General features: G+C 42.3%; 1 protein-coding gene across 6 annotated transcripts in view; it reads left to right on the top strand.

Annotated features, from left to right (window-relative positions):
- The window catches only part of TRPM3 (transient receptor potential cation channel subfamily M member 3), a 535,004-nt gene that overhangs the window by 314,607 nt on the left and 197,607 nt on the right, over nt 1-22,790 (top strand). For 3 of the 6 annotated variants that reach the window (XM_081802837.1, XM_081802840.1, XM_081802836.1), the window contains exon 7: nt 15,345-15,419. The exons of the other annotated variants lie outside the window; for them this stretch is intronic. In XM_081802837.1, the coding sequence (XP_081658963.1) occupies nt 15,345-15,419 (75 nt within the window). The remainder of the gene's footprint in view (nt 1-15,344; nt 15,420-22,790) is intronic. 6 annotated transcript variants of the gene reach the window in all.

Raw genomic sequence — 22,790 nt, 5'->3', positions numbered from 1 at the left:
TTATACACCATCAGGTTAAGAATGAGAACCTCAATGGGAGTGACCTGAAAGATGCAGGACAGGAGCAGGACAGACAAAGAGCAAATTCAGGGTCAGATTCAGGGTGCTGATGAGGCGAAACCTGTCCAGCCCAGCAAAGCCTGGCATTGGGCTAGGCGCTGGTGGCAGCCGGGCCGGTTAGTCAGTAGTGAGGAGAAGAGCTAGGTATGTGGTGGTGTAAGTTATATACCCGGCTCAGGGGTGCCAGGGGGGTTAAAACCCCGCCAAAGCTCTGTCTGCCAAGCTCCATGCCTTACAGGCTGCCCAAGGACAGGTTGCTTTTTTTCTAACTGGTCATCCTAGAGGGAACATCTTTTTGTAACTTATCTGCCTGGAGGGGCACCCTTCCTGTAAAGCTCCCAGAGGTGCTCTATGTGTGGACGGCCCTGCAGTGGGGGGCCCATATAATGACCTTGCCACAGTGAGGCACAGAGCCCAGAAGCATGGAGTCGGAGAGCGGGCCAAGGCTGGTCAGGATGTCAGGGATGCTGGAGTTGCTGGGACCCCCTACACAGGCCTCATGCCATTCATAGAGACAGTGGACCCTTGCTAGATTACCAAGGTAGGTAGCAGCACACAAAAACATTGACAAGTGGGGACCCAGTCAAGGGTCTAGGGTAAAAAATGTAGGGGAGGAGCATGCACCAAGTACAGAGCTGAGGCACAAGGTCAGAGAGGCAGGGTAGAGACTCTTGAACTGCTCCAAGCCCACAAACAGGATTAGGTCTGGGGTAAGGGATGAGCCCCAGTGGGTTAAATGACAGTAGTTGGAACGAGGTGGGGGCAGGGGAACCACATGGTCATTGGAATTATCATAATTTATAAACATAATTTTCCTACATGCTTCGAGATACTTATTTGAGGATTTGCAGAAACCCGCAGGCTCCCACTGAGTAAAAATAATTAAATGGGAAGAAAAGGTTAAAGACACCCAGAGGCGATCTCTGAGGTCACAGGAAGTAAAAAGGGTCAGGGTCAGCAGTTTGCTCACAAGCTGTAGTGAAAGATGCCATGAGTTAGCTTTTACACCGGTTCTGTCCCTAAGCTTAACCTGAGAGGGTGATCAACCTGTCCCAGGTGCCTGAGACTGTCTCTTCATTGAAAGTCCCATGTCCCTGGGTCCCCTCAGTCCCAGGCAAACCAAGATTACCCTCCAAGTGAGCCACTCGTGAGTCATTAGGTCTCCTTGTCTTTTTGCTGCATTCACCCCAAAAAGCAGGGAAGGGGCAACAAGGTGTTCAGAGCTTAAGGAGTGTCCCAAGGAGTTCCCCAAAGTAGAGCAGGACCTCGAGGCCTCAATTTAGTTAACGGCAAAGTGCCCACTGAGAACACAGAAGCCTCCAGAACAGGACTAACAAGGGGTAAAGTTGACCCGGTTATAACAAGAAACAGCGGAAGTAAGAATACAAACCTTTAATGCAATCAATCCCCAATCAGTACCTTGGAACAGCAACTCTACTGTCCAGGGTGGACACTATTTCTTTTCCTTGTATCACAATTAGCAGTAATGTGGTTCTTCCCATTAAAAATAAAACTGATTCGAAAAACCTCATTTACTTTTGTAGTTCCCCCTTCAAAAGTTAAAGAAATCTAAAACACAAAGGTGGAACTCAATTTTGGGCCCCAGCGTGGTCTCTCAAAAATGAGACACCACACCGCAATTAACAGGGCTCATCACCCATTCCGCCTCGGAGGACACCGGGGGTGCTGGGACTGCGCTCAGCGTTTTCCTAAAGTGCCATTCCTCCTCACCACCTAGGGGTGCCCTGCCTACCACGGTAGCCTTTCAAGTCTGTTTCTTACTTAAATGACCTAATCGTCTGAAGGATACTTTCCTTAAATATTAAGTGAATCCTGTTCGGGAGACCTTTCAACCCTTTCTCATCAAAATGCCAATTATGAATGATAATGAATCACAAGCACCAGTGCCTTTGATTTGTCTCTGCACCCTGGCCCCCATTATCTCGTCTCTCCCCCGCGTCTCGCCCCTTCTCAAGTATTGTCCCTGGTCCCTGAAGGACTTGGTTTTTAAAGGAGAACCCTTTGGGGCATGCGCAGTGACCTGCTTTGGAACACTCTTCCATCTGCCACTTACTAAACTTCACATTTAACATGCACAGCCTCCAACAGCTCCAAGTATGCCTTTTAGGATGCAGGTATTTCTTGAACTGCTGTTACAGACCAGTCATGGCTGAGGTCTGCGAAATTCATGGACCTTAACTCTAGAGGGGTAGAGTAATAGGTAAATAAGGGAACAAATAAATATACGATGTCTGGTAGTGAAAAGAACCGTTAAGAAAAAGAGAGCTGAGGAAGGTATAGGACTGGACCTGCGTGCGCGGTTTGCACGCATGCGCACCCGCGCGTCGAGAGGCTGGCGTAGAGCAGGTGGTCGGGAAGGGCCTCTTTGAGGAGGTGACACGGAAGCAGAGACCTGAATGAAGTCAGGGAGCCCACTGTGGGGAGAACATTCTGGAAGGGAGCGAAAGTAGGGACAAAAGCCCCAGGTGTTCAAGAAAGAGCAAGACATTTGTAGAGGGCTAGGTTTTATTCTAACAGAATTGTGATCCGGCAAAGTACAGGATCTGCTTCCCGGTTTAAAACATCACTCTGCTGCTGTGTGCAGAGACCAGACTGAGGTGGGGGGCAAGCTTTCGAGCAGGGAGATGTGTTGGGAGGCCGTTGCAATAATGCAGGTGGGCATGAGCGGTTTGAAATAGAATGGCAGCGACAGGGGAAGTAAAACGTGGTCGGATTCAAATACAAGCATAGATATTTTCTTAACTGGGCTTTTTTTTTAAATATAAAATATACATAACATGAAAGTTACCGTTTGAACCATTTTTAAGTATACAGTTCAGTGGTATTAAGTCCATATACATTGTGCGACCATCACCACCGTCCATCCCCAGAACGTTTTCATCATCCCACACTGAAATTCTGTCCCCATTAAACTCTAACTCCCTGTTCCTCCCCCCTCCCCCCTTCAGCCCCGGATAACCACTATTCTACTTGATATCTTTACGAATTCACCTGTTGCAGGTGCCTCATATAAATCATATAATATTGGCCCTAAGATATATTGTGCAGGTAGAACTCAAGAGGACTTGCTAATGAATTGGGCATTCAGGGTAAGGAGTAGACACATCAAGTGAAAGCTGCAAGGCCATTCTTAGCAACACTGGTATATTCTTAAAACAGGGGGGCTAGGGAGAGCCCCAGAGGAGTAAGCTTTTGCAGGAAAAAAAAAGTGGGGGATCTCTGGGGAATTGGGACGAAGTCCCTAAGAGAGAGGGAGGTGATGAGATTCAGTGCACAGATAAAGAGCTCGGCCGTAGGATGTGGACAGCTTCATCCTGCATAGCAGGAGGGAGGGCAGAGCATATGGGCACAGACGTGGGTAGGATGGAACGTTTTCTGCTGGGATGATCAGGTACTTCTCTGTAGATAGTTTCTTTATAAAGAAAAGAGTACGGGAGGTCATCAGCAAAGAATGTGGAAGGGGAGGAGGGAGAGATTAGGGAGCAAAAGGAACTATAGTTAATAGAGAGACAGGGAGAATGACCGGACCAGGGAAATGTAGCATTACCCCACAGCACCCTGGTCCCACCGGGTATTTGTGGTTGTGAATTTCGAGAGGCATGGATCACTAGGCTTGTGTGTTTTCTTTGCAGCCATGTTCAGCCCGAGTAGTAGAACAGACACAGAAATGGGTTAAGCGCCTGTTGGGATTTTGCCTGGCAAGTAAGAGGAAGAGAGAGGCAAGGGAGTGAGGCTGTATGTACTCTGTAAACCTATATACCTATATCCCAGGAGTGTTATCAGTGTCTGTGGATGAAAGCAACGGTGTGGCTGACATGCACAAGAACATAAAGTCATTCATCTCAAAGATCAGACTGAGGTGCAGGGAAGTGATTAAGAGAATTATCAAAGGTGATGCACACCTTTCATGAATATTGCCAAGCACCATATACCAAGTTTGAACTATTTAAATAAAAAAAGGTACATAATCAAAAATTCCTCATATTTATTTTATTGCTGTTCACCTATTCACATAAATTGAGGCAACTTAGCACATTGCTGGGAACATAGTAGCTGCTCAGGAAATATATATGAGCTGAAAGACTACCAAGGAGCTGCTCTAGAAAGTAGCACATGAGCAGCCTCGTGGGACTTTAAAATCCTAAGTGTATCTTGTGCGTACGTTTTTATTATTAAAAAATTTCACATACAAAAAAGTTGGAGAATATTATAATAACTCACCATGACTGTCACCCAGTCTCTACATTTACCAGCCCATGGCCAAGCTTAGAATCTCTCTCTATATAGCCACCTACATCCTTCTCTGGATAATTTTGAAGGAAATCCAGATGGCATATCATTTCATCCATAAATATTCCAGCATTAAAGCATTTCTCTTAGACTCTGTTTCTGGATCTGTGAACCCTGATTAAATGAGTTGACATACAAGTCAACATATGAAAGGATTCTGGCACGTGGCCATCCAGAAACAACTGGTTCTCTTCCCGCCTTCTTGGTGGTACAGTGGTCCCCCCGCGGGAAACCATGTCCTGTGTTGACAGAGCCTGGCTGCCATGGGTTCCAACCTGAGACCAGACCCTCTCATTAAAGCCTATGAGAGTCAAGGGTATTCATCACTATATATATATATATATATATATATATATAAAATACCACAAATCAGACCTGGCTCTGCTCATTAAGGAGGAACCGTATATGTCTATAGTTACTGAAAAGGTCCAAAGAGGAAAAATGAGGGCTCAAAATTATGTTCTGGAACTTACCATCAATCCTCTGTGAACATGATTTGTTAAAGAGTAATTGATTTAAAATCTTAACCATTGCAGCGATAGCCAGCAAACTCTTTTGTCTTTTTATATATTGTCAAAAATATATTCTACACTGCAGTTGTTCCTCCTACCTGAATAAACAGAGCAAAATGGAGAAAATGTAATCTTTCTTTAGAGATTCAAGCTATTCCGGTGTCCTGGAGCAATCATGGTGACTGTCAGTTAGGATTGTTGACTACTGTATTTGGTGGAGGTGTTAGAACTTGGGCTAAATGTGAATCAGCCCAGAATATATCTCATGCTTTAAATTTTCTTCTTGTAAGTTACCATTTTATTCAAAAAGGGGATTGAAGGGAGAGGACAGGAATCTAGTTATCTTTGGGCTCTATTTGATTAAAATGTTACTCCTTTGTTGTTTGAATTTTATTTTAGGTTGGCCCAAATGCAAAGTTTTATTCAGACTGCATATCTAATTATATTGTGAACATCAATGTAGGTTGTAGGAAATTTCGTTATGAGGCTAGAAATTTCTGACTTTGTCATCTCCATACTATGAGGTGAAATCTATGTCAGACTAAATCCAGTCTACAGGATTATGTCCCTATGTCAGACTAAATCCAGTCTACGTTTATTTTGCTATATTAATTAATGGGGGTGTCTGGGTAGGTTTAGATTTCCATAACCAGAACTTTTGCTACTGTCGGGGTTTGCTTGAAAGAGAATTTGATTCTCTACATTTTCTCTGCCCCAGGGTAAGGACTGACATTTGAGTGTAGCCTCGTCTGATGAAGACATGGAGAGTAGTACTTCTACTAAAGCAGCAGCTTAAAATGGGCTTGGTATTTCTGAGTAAACAAGTGGAAGAAATGATGGCAGAATTCATAAAGCATAATCACATTTGGTCTTTGAAGATACTGATATTTAGAATTCTCTAGGAAAAAATATATGTTTTATTATGCAGTCCCTAAGCCAACACACCTCTTTATATATGATTGTATGCTTACTCACCCAAACTAACAAAAATAATAATGAGAATAATGTCTTCCAACAGTACAGGATGTCATCCCTAATGAATTATGCCTTACTGTGGAAGCAAATATATCCCCTTTTCACTGAGTTATAGGATATCTGAGCCACAGGAACATTCTAATGCACAGATTGAGTCCGTACTGGTGAAGTCCACATGGCTCCAAGGGATTTTATTTTATTTATTTTATTTTGTTTAAAAGATTTTATTCATTTATTTTTGACAGAGAGATAGAGAGCACGAGTAGGCAGAGAGGCAGGCAGAGGGTGAGGGAGAAGCAGGCTCCCCGCTGAGCAGGGAGCCCGACATGGGGCTCGATCCCAGGACCCCGGGACCATGATAGCCACTTAACCAACTGAGCCACGCAGGCGCCCCTAAGGGATTTCATTTTAAAAATGAACTCATCTCTATGACATGACACACATCAATTTAAAGCATTTTGTTTCCATGAAATTTCCATTGTCAGAAATAAGTACTCATGACTGCATCATTGATATCCTACTTCCTTTACCACCATCTTGGGTGATGATTCTTAAACATGGCTGTAGTGGTTTATGAGTAGAGTGACCCTGCCTCCCCTAGGGGGCATTTAAAAATATCAGGGGGCCTCGGGTTGACGTGATTTCTCATGCTCCTGAATGACATAAGAGAGGAGGCAGGAAGGTTAATATTCTGCCTTGGGCAGAACAGTTTCACATGAAGACCTGCCTGGCCCAAAGGCCAATCACATCCCTCAGGAAACGCTACTCCAAGTATGTTTCCTTGAGTTTTCTTTTTGTTTGTTTGGGGGTTTTTTGTTTTTTTTTTTTTCAAATCTTTCCAATAGCCCACACCTGATTTGTCAAGACCACACCCACAATACTCATACCTAAGACAACAGAAGAGGCAGCCATAGCAAGCGAGCAGTGAGATTTAAAATCTTTAACGACCGGTGAAGACATTGGTTTCCTAAACCAACAGCATTGGCTGGATGTCAGCCCTTCCAATCCTAACATCACTTGCTGTTGGGAAGTTCTTCCAACTATCTGACTTCATTTGCTCTGTGTCTGTTCTCTGCGGGGTGAGTACCAAACTCATTGTCTAAATCCACGCTCTTGGCATATTTGAAAACTGTAAATGGACTTGAGTTGACCTTTCTGCCCTAATGACTATTAGGAAGCTGGTTTTCATTTGAAGAGACACACCGACTTGCTTAACAGGCAGAACTGATTCACGAAGTAAATCAGATCAGTATTTCCAATTCAGCAGCACCCGCTCTGAGCACCACGGCTTTATGTTTCAGGCTCAGTGACTCCAGAAATGTGCTTAACGCTAGGAGTTCTCCTGTCAGAGTCCCTGGTACTCAGAGAAATCCTCCAGTCCACAGTTATTCACTGATACGGGGGCAGAGGCAGAGATGGGGTTCTGTACCCAGAGGTCCCCGGAAAGCCTACTCAGTACAATGCATTGCACAGGGAATATTTTAATAAATCAAGGTTCTAGTAGAATAAAGAGTTCGAAATTGAATACAAACAGAACTCTAATTTTTAATCTACAAATTACTGAGAATTTGGGGGAAGTAAGGGAGGAGGGCAGGAATATAAATCTTGAGTGAATGAATAAATTCATGATATAAAACTCCATGAAGCAGAGCTTTTTAAAAATTCGCATTCCATTTCTGGTGTATATTTCTCATTTCCCTGGACTATAGTAGACCCCTTATATATATTATTTTGTTGTTGAATTGTGAAGTCATCTTACCCAGGAAATTTAACATAGATTGTCTGAAGAGTACCACTGACATCCTTAATTGATTACCAACCTCTCTGACACCCAACCTAACAATGTTATGCAGAGTAAGTGCTCAATAAAGAGTTGCTGGTTTGGCATGAAAGAAATTTAAGGGATTTGATCCAGTCCTATTATTATAAGAAACGTATGGATTTACAACTTGAAAAAAATTCCAAAAATATTTTAGTAATGACAGCATCATTGAAATAAGCATATAGTTTTCCAGGACGCTATTTTAAAGGATTTTTTAAAGTCATTTACATAAAAATAAATGGTATATCCTAAATACTACACATATTACTTATTTTTATTATGATTGTTAAGTCAGTCTCATTTCTTTGTATTTGTACCAAATACACAGAGGTTAAGCCTGAAGTGGTTAACAATAGCACAGAGAGGGAGACGGGCATATGGCCAAGGAAAGCTGTTATGTACGAGTGACATGAAAGGGTTTTTTGAGAGTCTTCCATTTTGGAGTACGTTAGCTCTCCATACAGTAAGAGATTAGAGTTGGCCGGAGCCCATCGTGTCCCTTGCCCATAGCTGGGGCATTGCAAAGCTAGCATGACTTTTCCCACTGAGCCTTGATTCAGCTCAGAACCATTTTTCATTCATTAGGACACAGGTTCTGCTGTTGTAACAAGGACTCAAAACACTGGACGCCTAAAGGAGACAAGAGTTTATTCCTTATGTACATGTTATTCTGAACAGGTGTCCAGATTTAATGTAGTGGCCTCACGGTATTGAGGACTCAGTTTCCTTCTTTCTTTTGCTCCTCCCATCCCTGTCTTCATGGTCCATCTCATCTACCTTCTAGCCGGAAAGCATCAGGATAAAGGAGCAAGGGAAAAAGTCATACCCTTTCCCTTTAAAGTCACCATGAGGAAGTCATACACATCATTTTGATTTCCATCCCATGTGGCAATATTTGGTCACACGTTCACACCTAGCTAAAGGGGGATTTGAAAATATAGTCTTTATTCCTGGACAAATACATCAGGAGCTAAAATCCCATCACTATGAAGGAAGGGAAGAATAGATATCGGCGTATAGCCAGCAGTTTTTGCCATATCTTTCAGCTTAGCGTTCCGGATTATTGTTAAGGAATGGCTAGAGTTGTCACATGAGAAAAAACCTATCTGCCACTTATAAATGAGATATGCCTATTACGGTTCCAATTTGTTCATTGGGGAGCCTTGTCCATAAATAGTTCCTGTAGTGCATGCTTGGTACCACACTCTTTCACTCTCTACCTGTGAGTCTTTCAGTGATCAGTAGTTGCAGAGTCTTGCACTGGCTCTGGAAATTGCAATATCCGTTGAAACTGGATTGAGACAAGATATATAAAATTATTATAGATTATCTTAGACCGTTCTGGTTTTGTTAACATTTAAGTTAGTTAACATTTAAGTTAACTAACTCAAATAGATCCCCTAAGCCTCAAAGTAACTGCATATGCTGTGCTATGCATAATCCATGTGCATCCCATAATGGATCCTTAATGGAGTCACATATTTTGTTGCACATCATTTGGTAACATTTTAAATCCCAAAATATTAAAAATAAATAAGAAAGATTCCGTGTTTCCGTGACGCTGTACTCTTGATACAAATGCTTCAAAGATAAATCCTGCAAAATAATTCTCATGTGACCAACACATGACCATAATCTTGGTGATAGGCAGGAGGATGAAGATTGGTCAGCCTCTTAAAGCCATAGGTTCCAACAGGACTTCAGCCCTGTTGAGAGAAAAGGACAAAGGAGATGACTTAGGGAATAAGATATCCCCCCACTCTGTTGAGGAAACATTTGAGGAGGCCAGATGAGCAGATGAGTTTCTCAGGGATTGAAATCTTTCTTATGCCAATTATTCAATATGTCATTCCTACATTTTAATAACCCCTAAGTGATAACTAATAATTTGGCAAGATACAGCTGAAGGGCTCTTAAAATGTTTCGAATGTCAGTAAATATAGAGTTGAGAGTATTTGCTGACACTGACAGTTATAAAAAGATTAATTCATGAAGCTTCTTGGAATAAATAGTGAATTGGGTCACCTTGTTTTAGAGACCGAGATACACATGTCCTTGTTCATCCAACCGTAGTTAAGTTTTTCTTTTGATTTTAGCTTGTGTTATTCAATAAAACCCCAAAGGTAGAGCTGTAGACAGTTGGAATTTCCCTTCTAAATGAATAGAGGTACGAGCATCTAATGCCTTACAGATTTAATGAAACCACAGGCAGGTGATTTGAAAACAAACCTCACCTTTCCTCTCTGGATACTCCATATGTGAAACTGGTATTTTCCCTTGTTTCTTTTCCCTTCTTTTAATAATACCAAACTCGGAGCTGTTATGACTCATCCATTCACACAAGCTAAGTTGCTTTAGAAAACAAATTCAATGCTTAGAAGCCCCATTAGAAAATACTAGTTCAGGGGCACCTGGGTGGCTCAGTCGTTAAGCGTCTGCCTTCGGCTTAGGTCATGATCCCAGGGTCCTGGGATTGAGCCCTGCATTGGGCTCCCTGCTCAGCGGGAAGCCTGCTTCTCCCTCTCCCACTCCCCCTGCTTGTGTTCCCTCTCTCGCTGTGTTTCTCTCTGTCAAATAAAGAAATAAAATCTTAAAAAATATAAATAAATAAAAATTTTTAAAAAAGAAAATACTAGGTCAAAAAACAAATGGCAAAGCAAAGGAAATAGGTACAATTATGACAGAGGGCTAATTTCCATAATAAACAAAGGACATCAAATCCAAAGAAAAAGAAAAATTCTCTAAGAAAATGGGCAAAATATATCAACAGGAAGATCACAGGGAAGAAAGTACAAATTTCCTTACTCAAAATTAAAGAAATGAAAATTAAGACAATGAAATGTTTTCAACCTATCAGTTGGCAAAAAACAAAGTTTACAAATATCTACTGTCAAGAAGTATACCTAGAAATACGCATTATGGTGTGTGCAAATATGGGCAACCTTATTTGGAAGACAATTTGGCTACCCCTATTAAATTTTATTTTATTTATTTATTTATTTTTATTTTTTTACCTATTAAATTTTAAATGTGCATACCTTTTAGTCATATATTTTTACTTCTAAGAATTCTATTCATATTTATTACAGTATTTTTTACCCAAAGATTCACGAGTAAGTGACTAATTAAATTTTATATTAACATATAGTGGAAGACTCTGAAGTTATAAATAATGTACTAGCTCTGTTTGGGCTCATATGGAAAGATACCCAAGGGTATTTTTTTCTTAAGTGAAAAAGCCTGTTGTAAAACAGTACAACTGTGTGTTTATGATTACATTTATGTTTATAAAAATTTGAAAATATATATATATGTATATACTTATAAAACATCTGAAAGGAGACAGGTGAATAATTATTAGTCGTAGCTTCTAGGGAGTGAAACCTGAGGTGGGAGAGGTAGGGTGAGAACTGATGTGTTCCACGTATACCTTTTAAGTACTTCTCAATGTTGTTTTTTTACAATGAACAAATACAGCTTTTGTAGTGGAAGGAAGGAAAGAGGGAAGGAGACAGGAGAGGAGGAAAGGGAAGGGGATGTGAGGAAGGAAGGAAAGGAAGGAAGGAAGGAAGGAAGGAAGGAAGGAAGGAAGGAAGGAAGGAAGGAAGGAAAGAGAAATGGACAGGGGGAGAGAAGGAGGGAAGAAGACAACCTTTGGAAGTAGTCAGCCTATCCATGTAATATGTAAGTTCAGAATCTTCCTTCCTCAGGTGTATGTATATCATTCTTGACCTCTGGGTAAGGAGCCAGCCCTGCCATGTTTTCTCTCACTCACTCAGCCTGCTGGCAATCCTCTGCTTCCTCTAAGACAAGAGGAAAGAGTCAAGTCAGGAAACCTAAGAGAAGAGGCTGGTTAAGGACACATAATAGAAAATAATATTGTCCAATCATATATAAAGGATGTGTATAAAAATTATGAGTCCAGGGTGCCTGGGTGACTAAGTCGGTTAAGTGTCTGCCTTCAGCTCAGGTCATGATCTTGGGGTCCTGGAATCCAGCCCCGCGCGTCAGGATCCCTGCTCAGTGGGGAGTCTGCTTCTCTCTCTCCCTCTGCCCCTCCCCCTGCTCCTGGTCTCTCTCTCAAATAAATAAAATTAAAAAATATATATATGAGACCAGTGTAACAGATTTGATGCCTACATTTGACAGTAGCTGAAATCAGAAGCAAAATAATCTTCCCTATTGGGACTTAGTGAATGACAAAACAACCTAAATTTATTCCCAAGCCTTAGCCATAGCAAGACATCCTAATATAATGGGGCTCCTGAAAATGTCCTACTTTTATATCTCTACTGTGAGTATAGTTCAGCAAAGTTGGAATTGTTCATTTTCCCTTCATTATGCTCCTGGCCATCCCAAAACCCAGCTCCCCTCTCCCAGGGTCCTCCTCCCTGAGATGGAGCTGGGTCACACAATGGCTCATTCAACAACTGTTTATCGTGTTGGAGATCATCCGTGGCGCTCACTGTGGAAAAGTGGCTCCCGCAGTATTCTTTATTCCACTGTCCCTTTAAGATGCTTCCTATGGAGCCAAAACACAGGCTTAAAGTTCTTCAGCTTTTCAGAATGTAGCAAAACGAGAACGGCAAATATCTGTCATTTACGATAAATAGTGATTGCTCTGCCTGTTACATTTCCCCTTGACGGTATTTCCATGGCCCGGCCAGTATTGCCTTGTGCACCTGTAACATTACAAAGCACCACAGGGGTTGCAAGAGAAATAAAGCATAGTTGTGCGCTCGAAGAACTTAGAGTTTTACAAATAAGTGAACAATAACTAGTGTTTAACTGATTGCTATTCTAAACACTTTGCAAGAAATATGATTTATTCCTTATGACAACCCTAGGAAGTGAGTACCATTTATTATCCCCACTGACCAAAAAGAAAACTGAGGTCAAGTGATGGCCCCAACGTCAGACTGGCAGTAAGAGGCCGACCCAAGAAGTCCGCCCACATCAGAGCCCCCACCATCAGGCTGTTTCCACTCAGGAGACAAAGAGCTGCATTACAATAAGCAGCAAGTGTTAAGTGCCCTTTAATGACATGAAATACAACAGGAATTCAGACAAAGAGTATTTCTAGGTGGAATGTTCAAGGGGCTACTCAGCAGAGGTATTTTAAGTAAGATTTTGCGGGGTAGAATGTGAGCAATGGATTGCAAGCCGCGTAGGTAAAAGCTTTCAACATACAGAAACTGAGGGCCTAGCATGAGGTCTAACTGAATTTGTTCTACTCTCATTAAATTGTTTATCCTATCTGGTTGCATTATTTTAGCTGCAAATATAAACAAGGTCTACATGTGAACTGGGTTAGTTTTTTAGGAAATCCAAATAACAAAATCATAAGGAAAAGACATGTATGTTTCATTGTTTTCTTTTTCTAGATACTCCTCGGTGGGGATGTAAAGATAAACTATAGAATAATATATGATAACTGGGATATAATTACATATATAGAGATACACAGATGGGGCAGGTGCAAAGCTACTCATGCTCATGGGGTCTGTATAACCATATACATAAACACTATACACATATACACTATTATATATATATATATATATATATTTCACCTAGTTCATTGGCCTCGTTTTCCAGATAGGAAAGCCCCCCCTTGGAAACAGTCACGCATCCTACCTCTTTTCATATGGTGCATTAGCTGGCACAGATCTCAGCTCAAAACACTACACTTCTAGTCTGCTGCTCAGCATAGTCACTGTGTTAGTTTGGGAGGTAGTTTTCTTACTCTATTTAACGCCAACACCAGAGAACTCAAATTAGGAAAGTTTCTCCATGCACCTCAGCAAGGAACGAAAGCAGGGTACTTAGGGCATCAACCTCACTGGAAGCACAATCCTTGGCCCTTTATTTCCCTATTTTCCCCTTTGAGACCACTTTTTCCACTGTGCCCAGAAGGGTAATCAAGGAAATAATGAGACAACTGGGGTCACAGTCAACAGATGCCAGATGTCTAGACATTTCCATTTTCAACCATGCAACAAATCTCCAACAAATCTGGTTTATCTTCACTAAAATGTCGTTTTAACTTTTGTTCGTTAGGGTTTGGTAACTGGAAGGAAAAAAAAAAAACAAACTGAAAATACCAGGGTGCTGTTCACTCTGCAGGGAAGACAGAGCTAAGCCAGTTTTGTGCTTGGTTCCGTAAACAGATGCTTGTGTTGTTGTCTATTTGGGGCTTTGCTCACAGTATTTAGCCAGCAGTCTAATTGTTGTACACAGTGGTAGAGCGGCCTGGGGAAGCATAGGCTCCCAAGTTGAATCTATGTTCTCAGGAACATGCTAATTGGTAACTTTCTGGAAAATACACAGTAGTTACTCTTGGCTTATTATTTTACAACCTATTAAGAATCTAGAACCAACCCTTTGCATTTTGTGCTTGGAGGGATATTGCTTTGTCTTTTCCCCACTGAATACATTTTTATGACAAGGCAGCTTGGCCAGGTTGTGGGCAATGAGGACTCACCAAGTAATATTCCATAAAAGTGGGTAAGACCCTACTGCGTCTCTCACCAACCAGCTACCCTCTGCCCAACCACCGCCCCCAGTTGAGGCTGCTCTAGAAGTCTGGCTTGATCCTACGAAACTAGGGCCAGAAGACATAACTTGAGGATCTGGGGGGGGCTTCCATAAATGCTGTTTCTAGGGAAGGAACAAAGAGGAGCAGAAACAGCTGTTCGTGGGATTCTCCTCTGAGGCCTAGATTTGAAATGAGATACTGAATCATCTCAACCTAAGGTAGCTTCTTTAGTCAATTAACAACTCCAGAGGCATGAGGTTACAATTAAATTTACCTCCCAGTTTGGGATAGTATAGCCAAATTAGTAAGGAAACCTATTATAATGGAATGGCTTTGGTGACTTCTTCTGTAGATAGATACATACATACATACATAGAAGGAAGGAAGGAAGCAGTAGATAGATGATATGGATAGATAATATATATACGGCTGTATCTAATTAGTCATGTTCTTGGCAATAAGAGAAAGAAAAGAGTGAGAAATGGGGCAATCTTTTCAGTAAATAATATGCATGTTGAGTGACATGTCAACATTGGTTTCAATTACTCTTTAAAAGGAAAAGAAATTAAGTGCATTAGCCAACGGTGCGGGGCGGGGGGGAGGATATTCCATTTAAGTCAAAAGTAAGCCAATCACCTGAAAACAGGATGCATATCCCCAAAAAAACAGAAAAGCATTTTTAAAAGGAGAGAGGGGACAATCCAGTTCTGCTCAGTCTTGGAAAACACAGAACCAAATTCATGATTATTATTAGAATCACTGTAACAACAGCTAGTGTTTCTTGAGGATTTACTTAAGGGCTAAGCATGCTTACAAGTACTCAACACAGAGTGCCTCGTTTAACTCTTTGACCACCAGAACAGTCACCTAGGCTAAAACAGAATAATAAGGGTTGCTTTCTCCAGCAAAGGGGATGCTGATTTGAAGGACCCCAACAAGTGAAAGAGTGATGAGACACGGTAGAGCTGGTACAGAGGGCTGTTTGATGCTTTGTGAAAGTCTGAATATGCAACTTAGATTTCCATCACATGTACACATTTATAAGTTGGGTGAGTCCATCTGCTTTAATGAAATGTATATTCAACCATCGGGTTATAGAAATTTCAAAGATTTTATTTTTTGACAGGATGCCTGCCGTTTTTCTCTCTTGACTCCCGCTTGTTTTATTCATTTTGGGGTAGTTGCCAATTAGACCCAATTGGTAAGTATAATTAATGGACAACATGAATCTCCTCTTAAACCCCAACCAAGAAAATTAACCATAAAACCATTCGTTTCCTTTAAAAATTCCTAACGCTCTCTCTACCTATGACTGCTGCTTATCTCTTTCTAAGACTTCCAGCCACATCGGAGATTAGTTGCTTGCTATTATTTCTCATCCTAAAATCCGACATAAGAATAAGACAGGGAGGAGGGAGATAAGCATTTCTTGAGGCCCTGGTATGTTCCAGGCACTATGCTAGGCATTCATATGTACTGTCTCTTAATACTCACAGCAACCCTTCAAGTTAGGGCTTATTATCTTCCTTTTATATAGTTGATGACACAGCATTACAGAGTATTTAAGCCCTTGTTCTAAATCCAGTTAGTGGCACAGCATGGAACAAGCCAGGCTGATGTGACTCCAGAACGCTTGCTCCTTTCACCCCACATAAGGAAGCCTTATATCATTCAAAAAGACACTTCCCTAAAATCTTGTTACCTTGGAGGGTTTGGGGGTCATTACTTCATTCAACAACTATTTGAACACAAACTCCATGTCACACACGGGTTGGACATTGGTTCATTTGGAATTCATCAGCAACAGAACTTTGGGCAGAGGACAGTGCTTAGTGGCAAGATGGTGGAGGAATTCACAGGAGCAACAATGAGGAGGAAATAGAGTAGGGTGATGGCATGGAGGATGGGGTGAAGAGAAACAGAAGCTCCTGATCGTGTACCCATGGCTACAGTCTTTCTTCATGTGACTCGTGGACTTCCCTTTGTCATCCTATGCCTGAGAATATATGAAGGAGGCTGGGAAGGCAAAGGGACGTTCAATTGTCATCACTGGCATCTTTTTTGATCATTGCACCATCTTCAAATGCATTGGGGTAACCATGACATGAAAATTTCCATCATTGAGCCCATAACTGTTCCATGAGATCAGTAACAGTTCCGTGGATTAAGGGTCATAGCAGAACTTCATCCAGGGAGACCTGGAAGTAAGAAATAATGAATTTATATTCCCATAGACTGACAGCCCTGGGTTCAAACCACATGATTTGAAAAGGATGTTAAACTTCCTCTGGGTGGGTTACATGTATATCAGGGACATTTCATTGCCTTCTGTGGATGCTCTAACCTGTTTGGACTTTCTACTACCTGTAGACTCAACCGATCAAGTAAAAGACCATACAAAATACAAATATCAAATTCATGATCCGTTAACTTTGGACTCTAATGACCAGCCATTTCTCAGAGGCTCTCAGCTGAACATGTTGTTTGCAGTTTTCCCTACCTTTTAAAGAATTTTCCTTCTAAAAAGAATAGGTTGTGCGACGAAGACAATGCAGTGTAAACATCTGCCCTCTCTTCATCTTTTGAAATGGCCTGATACAAGTTGGCTGTCACTGAAATGTTTGTCATGCTTGGTACTAAAAAGTCACTTTGTCAATCAAGACAGTAATGGAGTCAAACGAATAGTGTTGGGGGAGTAGAACTAACGTTAGCGAAACCTGTTTCTAGGTAGCTGCCTATCTTGTTTATCTGACTTACTTTCCAGTTCAAGCTAGGAGCCTTTTCTCTGTTGGGAACGCGCTTCTTTATGCATTAGAATGACTTGTTCAGGGACTGGGGCAGCTCCTGTAAACAGTCCACCATTCCATTCCGGTAAGATCTCCTAGGTGCTTTTACATTCAGGGAAGCACGCTGAGATCTCTTTTCAGATTCGAAAGATTTGTGTTGCAAATAGTTGGCATTTTGGTCTCAATGTCAGCAAAATCTGCTGTTGTTGGTCAGATCTAATAGGTTACTCTCATGATAACATAGACCTTCTTAATGCGACCCAACCTCTTTCTGGTTTCACTGTTAAAGGAGTGTCTTTCCATATCTTTTCACCGGTTGTTTTTCTAGTTTCTCCTTCCATCATGCATGTGGATCTTCTGCTCCACCCATTCCAAGCTACTTGCAGTTTCCTATAAATGACATAGTGACATACCTCGTCAGATGTGTATTCCTCCTGTTTTGACATTTGCTGAAATTGCAACCTCTTCCAACTCTAGTTATTGACAGAAAGCTACATTCCAAGCCTCATCTTCAAAATCTTCTCTTCTGTGGAATCTTATCATAACACACACACACACGCGCGTGCACGCACGCACACTGTGATTCTTGTAGGCTCAATTATTTGCCCCATAACTCCTGTTGCCACAGTGCCCTGTGTAAGTCTCTGTGTAAGAGGCTCTGTCTCACAGTGCCCTGTGTAAGTCTCTGTGTAAGAGGCTCTGTCTCTTCCGGCAGAGTGCTTATCTGTCTGCCTGCACCGTCCCCTCCGTCACCTGTAGATTGTGAGCTCCTTGCGAGCAGAGCCTGAGTCCTACTCATCTTTGTCATCCGGCAACCCTAGCACAGTGCCTGGTATGTGCAGGTAGGTGCTCAATAAATGTTTATTGTAAACATCAATCCATGTTTTTCTGGCCTTATTTTTAGCTCTGGTTTCCAGCCTGATATAAAAATGTAATAGAGGAGCTTAGAAGTTGAAAGCTACAAAGGAAGGACATGTAATAAAGCAATAACACAGAGACAGACTTAGGGAAGAGAAACGAATAGGAACACGAACAGGCAAAGACCATCGTGAAGACTTCCGACTGTCATGGGCATGAAAGCTTTTGTCCTAGAAATTTGGATGTGTTCCTGTTGACTCATGATTCTTGTTAAATCGTTGCCATCATACGAGCTCAGAGAGTTGAAGGATGTGTAATTTTTGTAGCAGGCTATGCCATGGTGGCTTCATTATTTCCATTTGCACAGAAAAAGAAATAAGTATTGATTTTCCCCCACTTATTTAAAGTGATAATTGCCCATGGCTGCTTTTCAGTCTAGATTAGGATCAACCATTCAGTAGAAATGCATAGCTAACTTTAGAAAGTTAGGCAAACATGAAATAAATGGCAGAACTTGTGCTGACCGAGTACTTTTCTGCCATAATCAACGATTTTACAGTGGGATATATTTAGAGAGAATAAGGTATCTCATTCTCTAGGGGTCTAAAAAAAAAACAGTGGGCTGAGATTTTAATTTGCTTGTAAGGCTAGGGAATTTGTCATAGGACCCCTCCAAGCCCCTTCCCAGAATTTAAAATAATATTCTTCTCCCTTCAAATATTATTTGGATCATTTCAAACCATTGAAACTGATGGCTAGGGAAGTGAAGTCGATTTCAGATAGGCTTGAAAAGTGACCAGAAATAGGGCTCCCAAGGTGTTGGTAATAAAATTGTCAGATATTGTGACAGAATACAAATCTTTTAACCTTGAACCCTCAGCAAAAGATATTAACCCCTAAGGAAGAGAAAAAAAAAAAAGAGGAAAATAGAGATGTTATGCCCTAATACCAGCCAAATAGGCAAACAGTTGATTTTTTTTCTTTTCTTTTTTGGCATCCAGAGCTGAAACAAACAAGCAGCTCTTCCCCTCAATGAACAGGCTGTCCCTGTTCCACAAGGATGCCAGATTTCAAAAGCTGCGTGGAGTTCCACATGCCACGGCCCTGCAGGGAAACACTGAGGTCCTAAATCTCAGGCAGAGGAATCAACAGCGCTTGTTGGCTAATGAGCCTTGGCATCTTGGCATCCACATGGGGTTCTGTGGGCAATTCCTGCTGGAGCGAGGGAGGATGAAAAAAAAAAAACAGGTGCGCCTTTGCTCAACGGGGGGCGTGAGGACTGAAGAGTCAGCTTTTCTGGTCATCAAACAAATCTGAGCTGAACCTCTCCTCATTAGCAGCATTTCTTCCACATAGGAAGTAAGGACTGGCTCGGGTGCATATCAGAATTTATTAGGAAATCATGGGGGAGATTCTGAAAGAGACAATTAAGCATGGTGTGCCCACATCAGGAGTTGGGGGAGAGATAGAAAGTTCTCCTCACCCTTGTATTTCTGTCCCTGGACTCAGTTTTCATGGCATGCACCGAGCAGGATTTGTCTTGTTCTGTCGACTTACTTCTTTCCATTATTCAAGTAATAAGAACTGTGGTAGTGAGTATGAATTATGGTTCATAAACTTAGGCATGTAGGAAATGTCATGTAATAAAAATTTTCCTTAATTCAAATAAATCCAATTCCAAGCCCTCTTTCCATCTAGTTTTGGTGAATTCAATCTCAGTCTTTATTAGGTCTCTCTCTCCTTCCCCCTCTCATGCTCTCTCTCTCTCCCCTCTCTCTGCCCCCCTCCCACCTCTCCCCTTCTCCCTCCCTCCTTTCCCGTCTTCTCCCTCTCTCTCCCCCTGCCTGCTCTCTCTCTCAGGCTGATAGCGTACCTGGGAAATTGGGAAGGGGCCTCGTACTTTCCCTCAGCCAAGGTAACCATTGCTGCCATAACTGCCCCAGCCCATGTGGTCCCTCCCAGACCAGGCAGAAGGCTTGGGAGCTCCAGTGCTGAGCAGAGTCCCAGGGTGCACCTCACAGCGAACCCCCTCAGGCCAGGTGTCCATGCTCATCGCACCCTCCTGGAGCTTGCATCTGGGTGGAAGGAAACAGGAAATAAATAAGCAAAACATATAGCGTATTACATAGTGATAAGTGTGAGGGAGATTAGAAGTAAGTCAAAAAAAGGAGTGGAGGAAGGAGCTGCAATTTTAAACAAATAGGTGAAGGCCTCGCTGGAAAGGAGACATTTGAGTGAGGACCTTAGGAAGTGAGGGAGCAAGTTATGGGACATCTTGGGGAAGACCGTTTCCGGCACAGCAATGAAAAGACCCTGAGGCAGGAATGTAGGCAACATGATTGGAGAACATCAGGAGGCCTGCGTGGCCATGTGGATGGAACAGGGAGGAGAGGAGCAGGAATGGAGTCTGGGGAAGGAACAAGGGCCAGATCCAGTGAGGACAGTAAGAACTTTGACTTCTGGGGGCGCCTGGGTGGCTTAGTCGTTAAGCGTCTGCCTTCGGCTCAGGTCATGATCCCAGGGTCCTGGGATCGAGCCCCATATCGGGCTCCCTGCTCAGCGGGAAGCCTGCTTCTCCCTCTCCCACTCCCCCTGCTTGTGTTCCTGCTCTCGCTATCTCTCTCTCTGTCAAATAAATAAATAAAATCTTAAAAAAAGAAAAAAAAGAACTTTGACTTCTGCATTCTCCCTATATGAAATAGTAGCTTGCAGAGTTTTGAGCAAAGGAATAAGTGTTCTTGTATGTTTCAACAGCATCACCTTACCTACTGAGTTGAGTAGGCTTCCCAGGGAGTGGGTGTGAAAGCAGAAACACCAGTCAAGAGACCATGGCAATAATCCAGGCAAAAGCTGGTGGTGCTTAGACTAGGGGTGGTAGCAGTTGAGGAGGTGAGAAGTATATCATTCAGGCTATAATTTGAAGGCAGAACAGGCAAGATTTACCATTAAATTAGCTACAAGTTGTGAAAAGGAAAAGATGAGTCTAGGATGACTCCAATTTGGGGGGACTGCCCAGCTAGAAGACTGTGTTGAGGCTGTGGGGATGGGAATGGCAGGTATGAGATGATATGAGGAGTTTACCTTTGGGCACGTCCGATCTGAGGCATCTCACAGCCCATGTGGCAATGTCGAGAGGAGCACAGTTGTGCGAGACTAAATTTCAGTGGAGATACTCGGTCTGGAGATGTAAATATGGAAGTTGTCCATGTGTAGCCAGTGTATGAGACCATGCTGGTGGGTGGAATCATCCAGGGAGTGTGTGAGGAGAGACAGTAGGGGACAGCAGAGGACCAAGAACTGATTCCTAAGACAGTCCATCTACCAGATGTCAGGGAAATGAGAGGGGAGCAGCAAAGATGAAGAAGGAGCAACTCACAAGGTAAGGAGAGGGAGCTGTCTGGAAGCCAAGTGAAGGACATATTTCCAAGAGGAAAGAATGGCCAACTGGGTCAAGTCAGAAGAGACGTGGGAACTGACAGTCAGGGAGGCTGTGAGTCCCTCCTTCCTGTGTCATCAGCTCCCACTTCTCCCTATCAGAGACATTTGGCTTCTCCTCTTTCTCTTCAAGACATTGGTGAGCTCAGGTTCTTAACAAAAGCCATTCAGTGAGTTCACCCTCAGGCCAGCAATGCCAACTTTCCCTGAGGAAAGACAGCCCAGTGGGCCCTTTTGGAAATAAGGAGAAAGAGAAAAAATGGAAAACAAAATGTGAATTAATTAGTAACTCAACAAATGATCATGCTACACAGAAACTTATTAGGCAAAGTACCAAGGAGAGAATACATTCAATATAGGTAAATAATATTCAGCAGTACAGTGAAACCCCTACTGAAATAGGACGAAGTGGGGAACCATTCATCTTTAAATAGTTGGTTCTAGTGGCTGAACGGCAAGACAAGCCAATATCTTCCAGTAACGGCCATGTTTTCTCAATCGTATACAACGAAACTGGCTGTCACTGCTTGGCTTACAAGGTCAGATTTCCAGCTTGGTTAGTTTCTCATTGATCATGGACATACTCAGTCTTGGCCAACTAACAGATGTTGCCTCATAGGAATCATTTTTATTACAATAGTTAGACCCAAAGGTTGGCAAACTACAGACTGTGAGCCAAATCCAGCATGCCATCTATCTTTGTAAATAAAGCTTTATTGGAACACGGCCACATCCATGCTCATTCTTCTGTGTACCATCTATGGCTGCCTTCATGCCACAGTGGCAGAGTTGAGGGCTTACAACAGAGGCTGTCTGGCCTGCAAAGCTGAAAATACTTATATCTGGCCTTTTGCAGAAAAAGTTTGCTGACTCCTAGTTTGGACTTTAAGATAGACTGCTGGAAACATAACATGGGTGTTTCAGTCCTACTCCATGGGCTCTCATCTTGAGTTACTGCAGGGGACACATCTTGGATTTCACTTCTTTTCATCGACGGAAGTCTCCTCTACTTATAGCTTAATGCTGGGGCGGTGGTTCTCAAAGTGTAGTCTGTGGACCAGCAGCAATAGGAACTTGGGAACTTGTTAGAAACGCACATTCTCAAGTCCCACTTTAGACCTACTTAGAAGCTTTGGGTCATTCTGATGCATGCTACACTCAAAAGCCATGCGTTAGAGCAGACACTGATCAGAAGAGCTAAGAACTTGACATGGACATTTCTACACACCCCTCTCGGTGATAATTTTCAGTGCACAAACTAGTTCTTTGTACATTAGCATTAGGGTTTTAAGAACAGTTCCTAGAGGGCCACTTTCTTATATTTAACATTAGGGTCGTGCCCTTTCTAGGATGATTACTATTGCAGTCAAAGGATTCTTGGTGGCAGAGTAGGAAGAAGCCAAGTGGCTGTTTCACACAAACATGACAGAGTAGGATAATGAGTGAGTGGTTAAGGACCCAAAGTACCATTGGATGCCCCTGGGCCATGACTG

The sequence above is a fragment of the Leptonychotes weddellii genome, chromosome 14 (assembly GCF_054177405.1).
Source record: "Leptonychotes weddellii isolate Sample4059 chromosome 14, ASM5417740v2, whole genome shotgun sequence".
NCBI classification, from domain to species: domain Eukaryota; kingdom Metazoa; phylum Chordata; class Mammalia; order Carnivora; family Phocidae; genus Leptonychotes; species Leptonychotes weddellii.
This window is presented reverse-complemented; position numbering and strand designations above follow the sequence as displayed.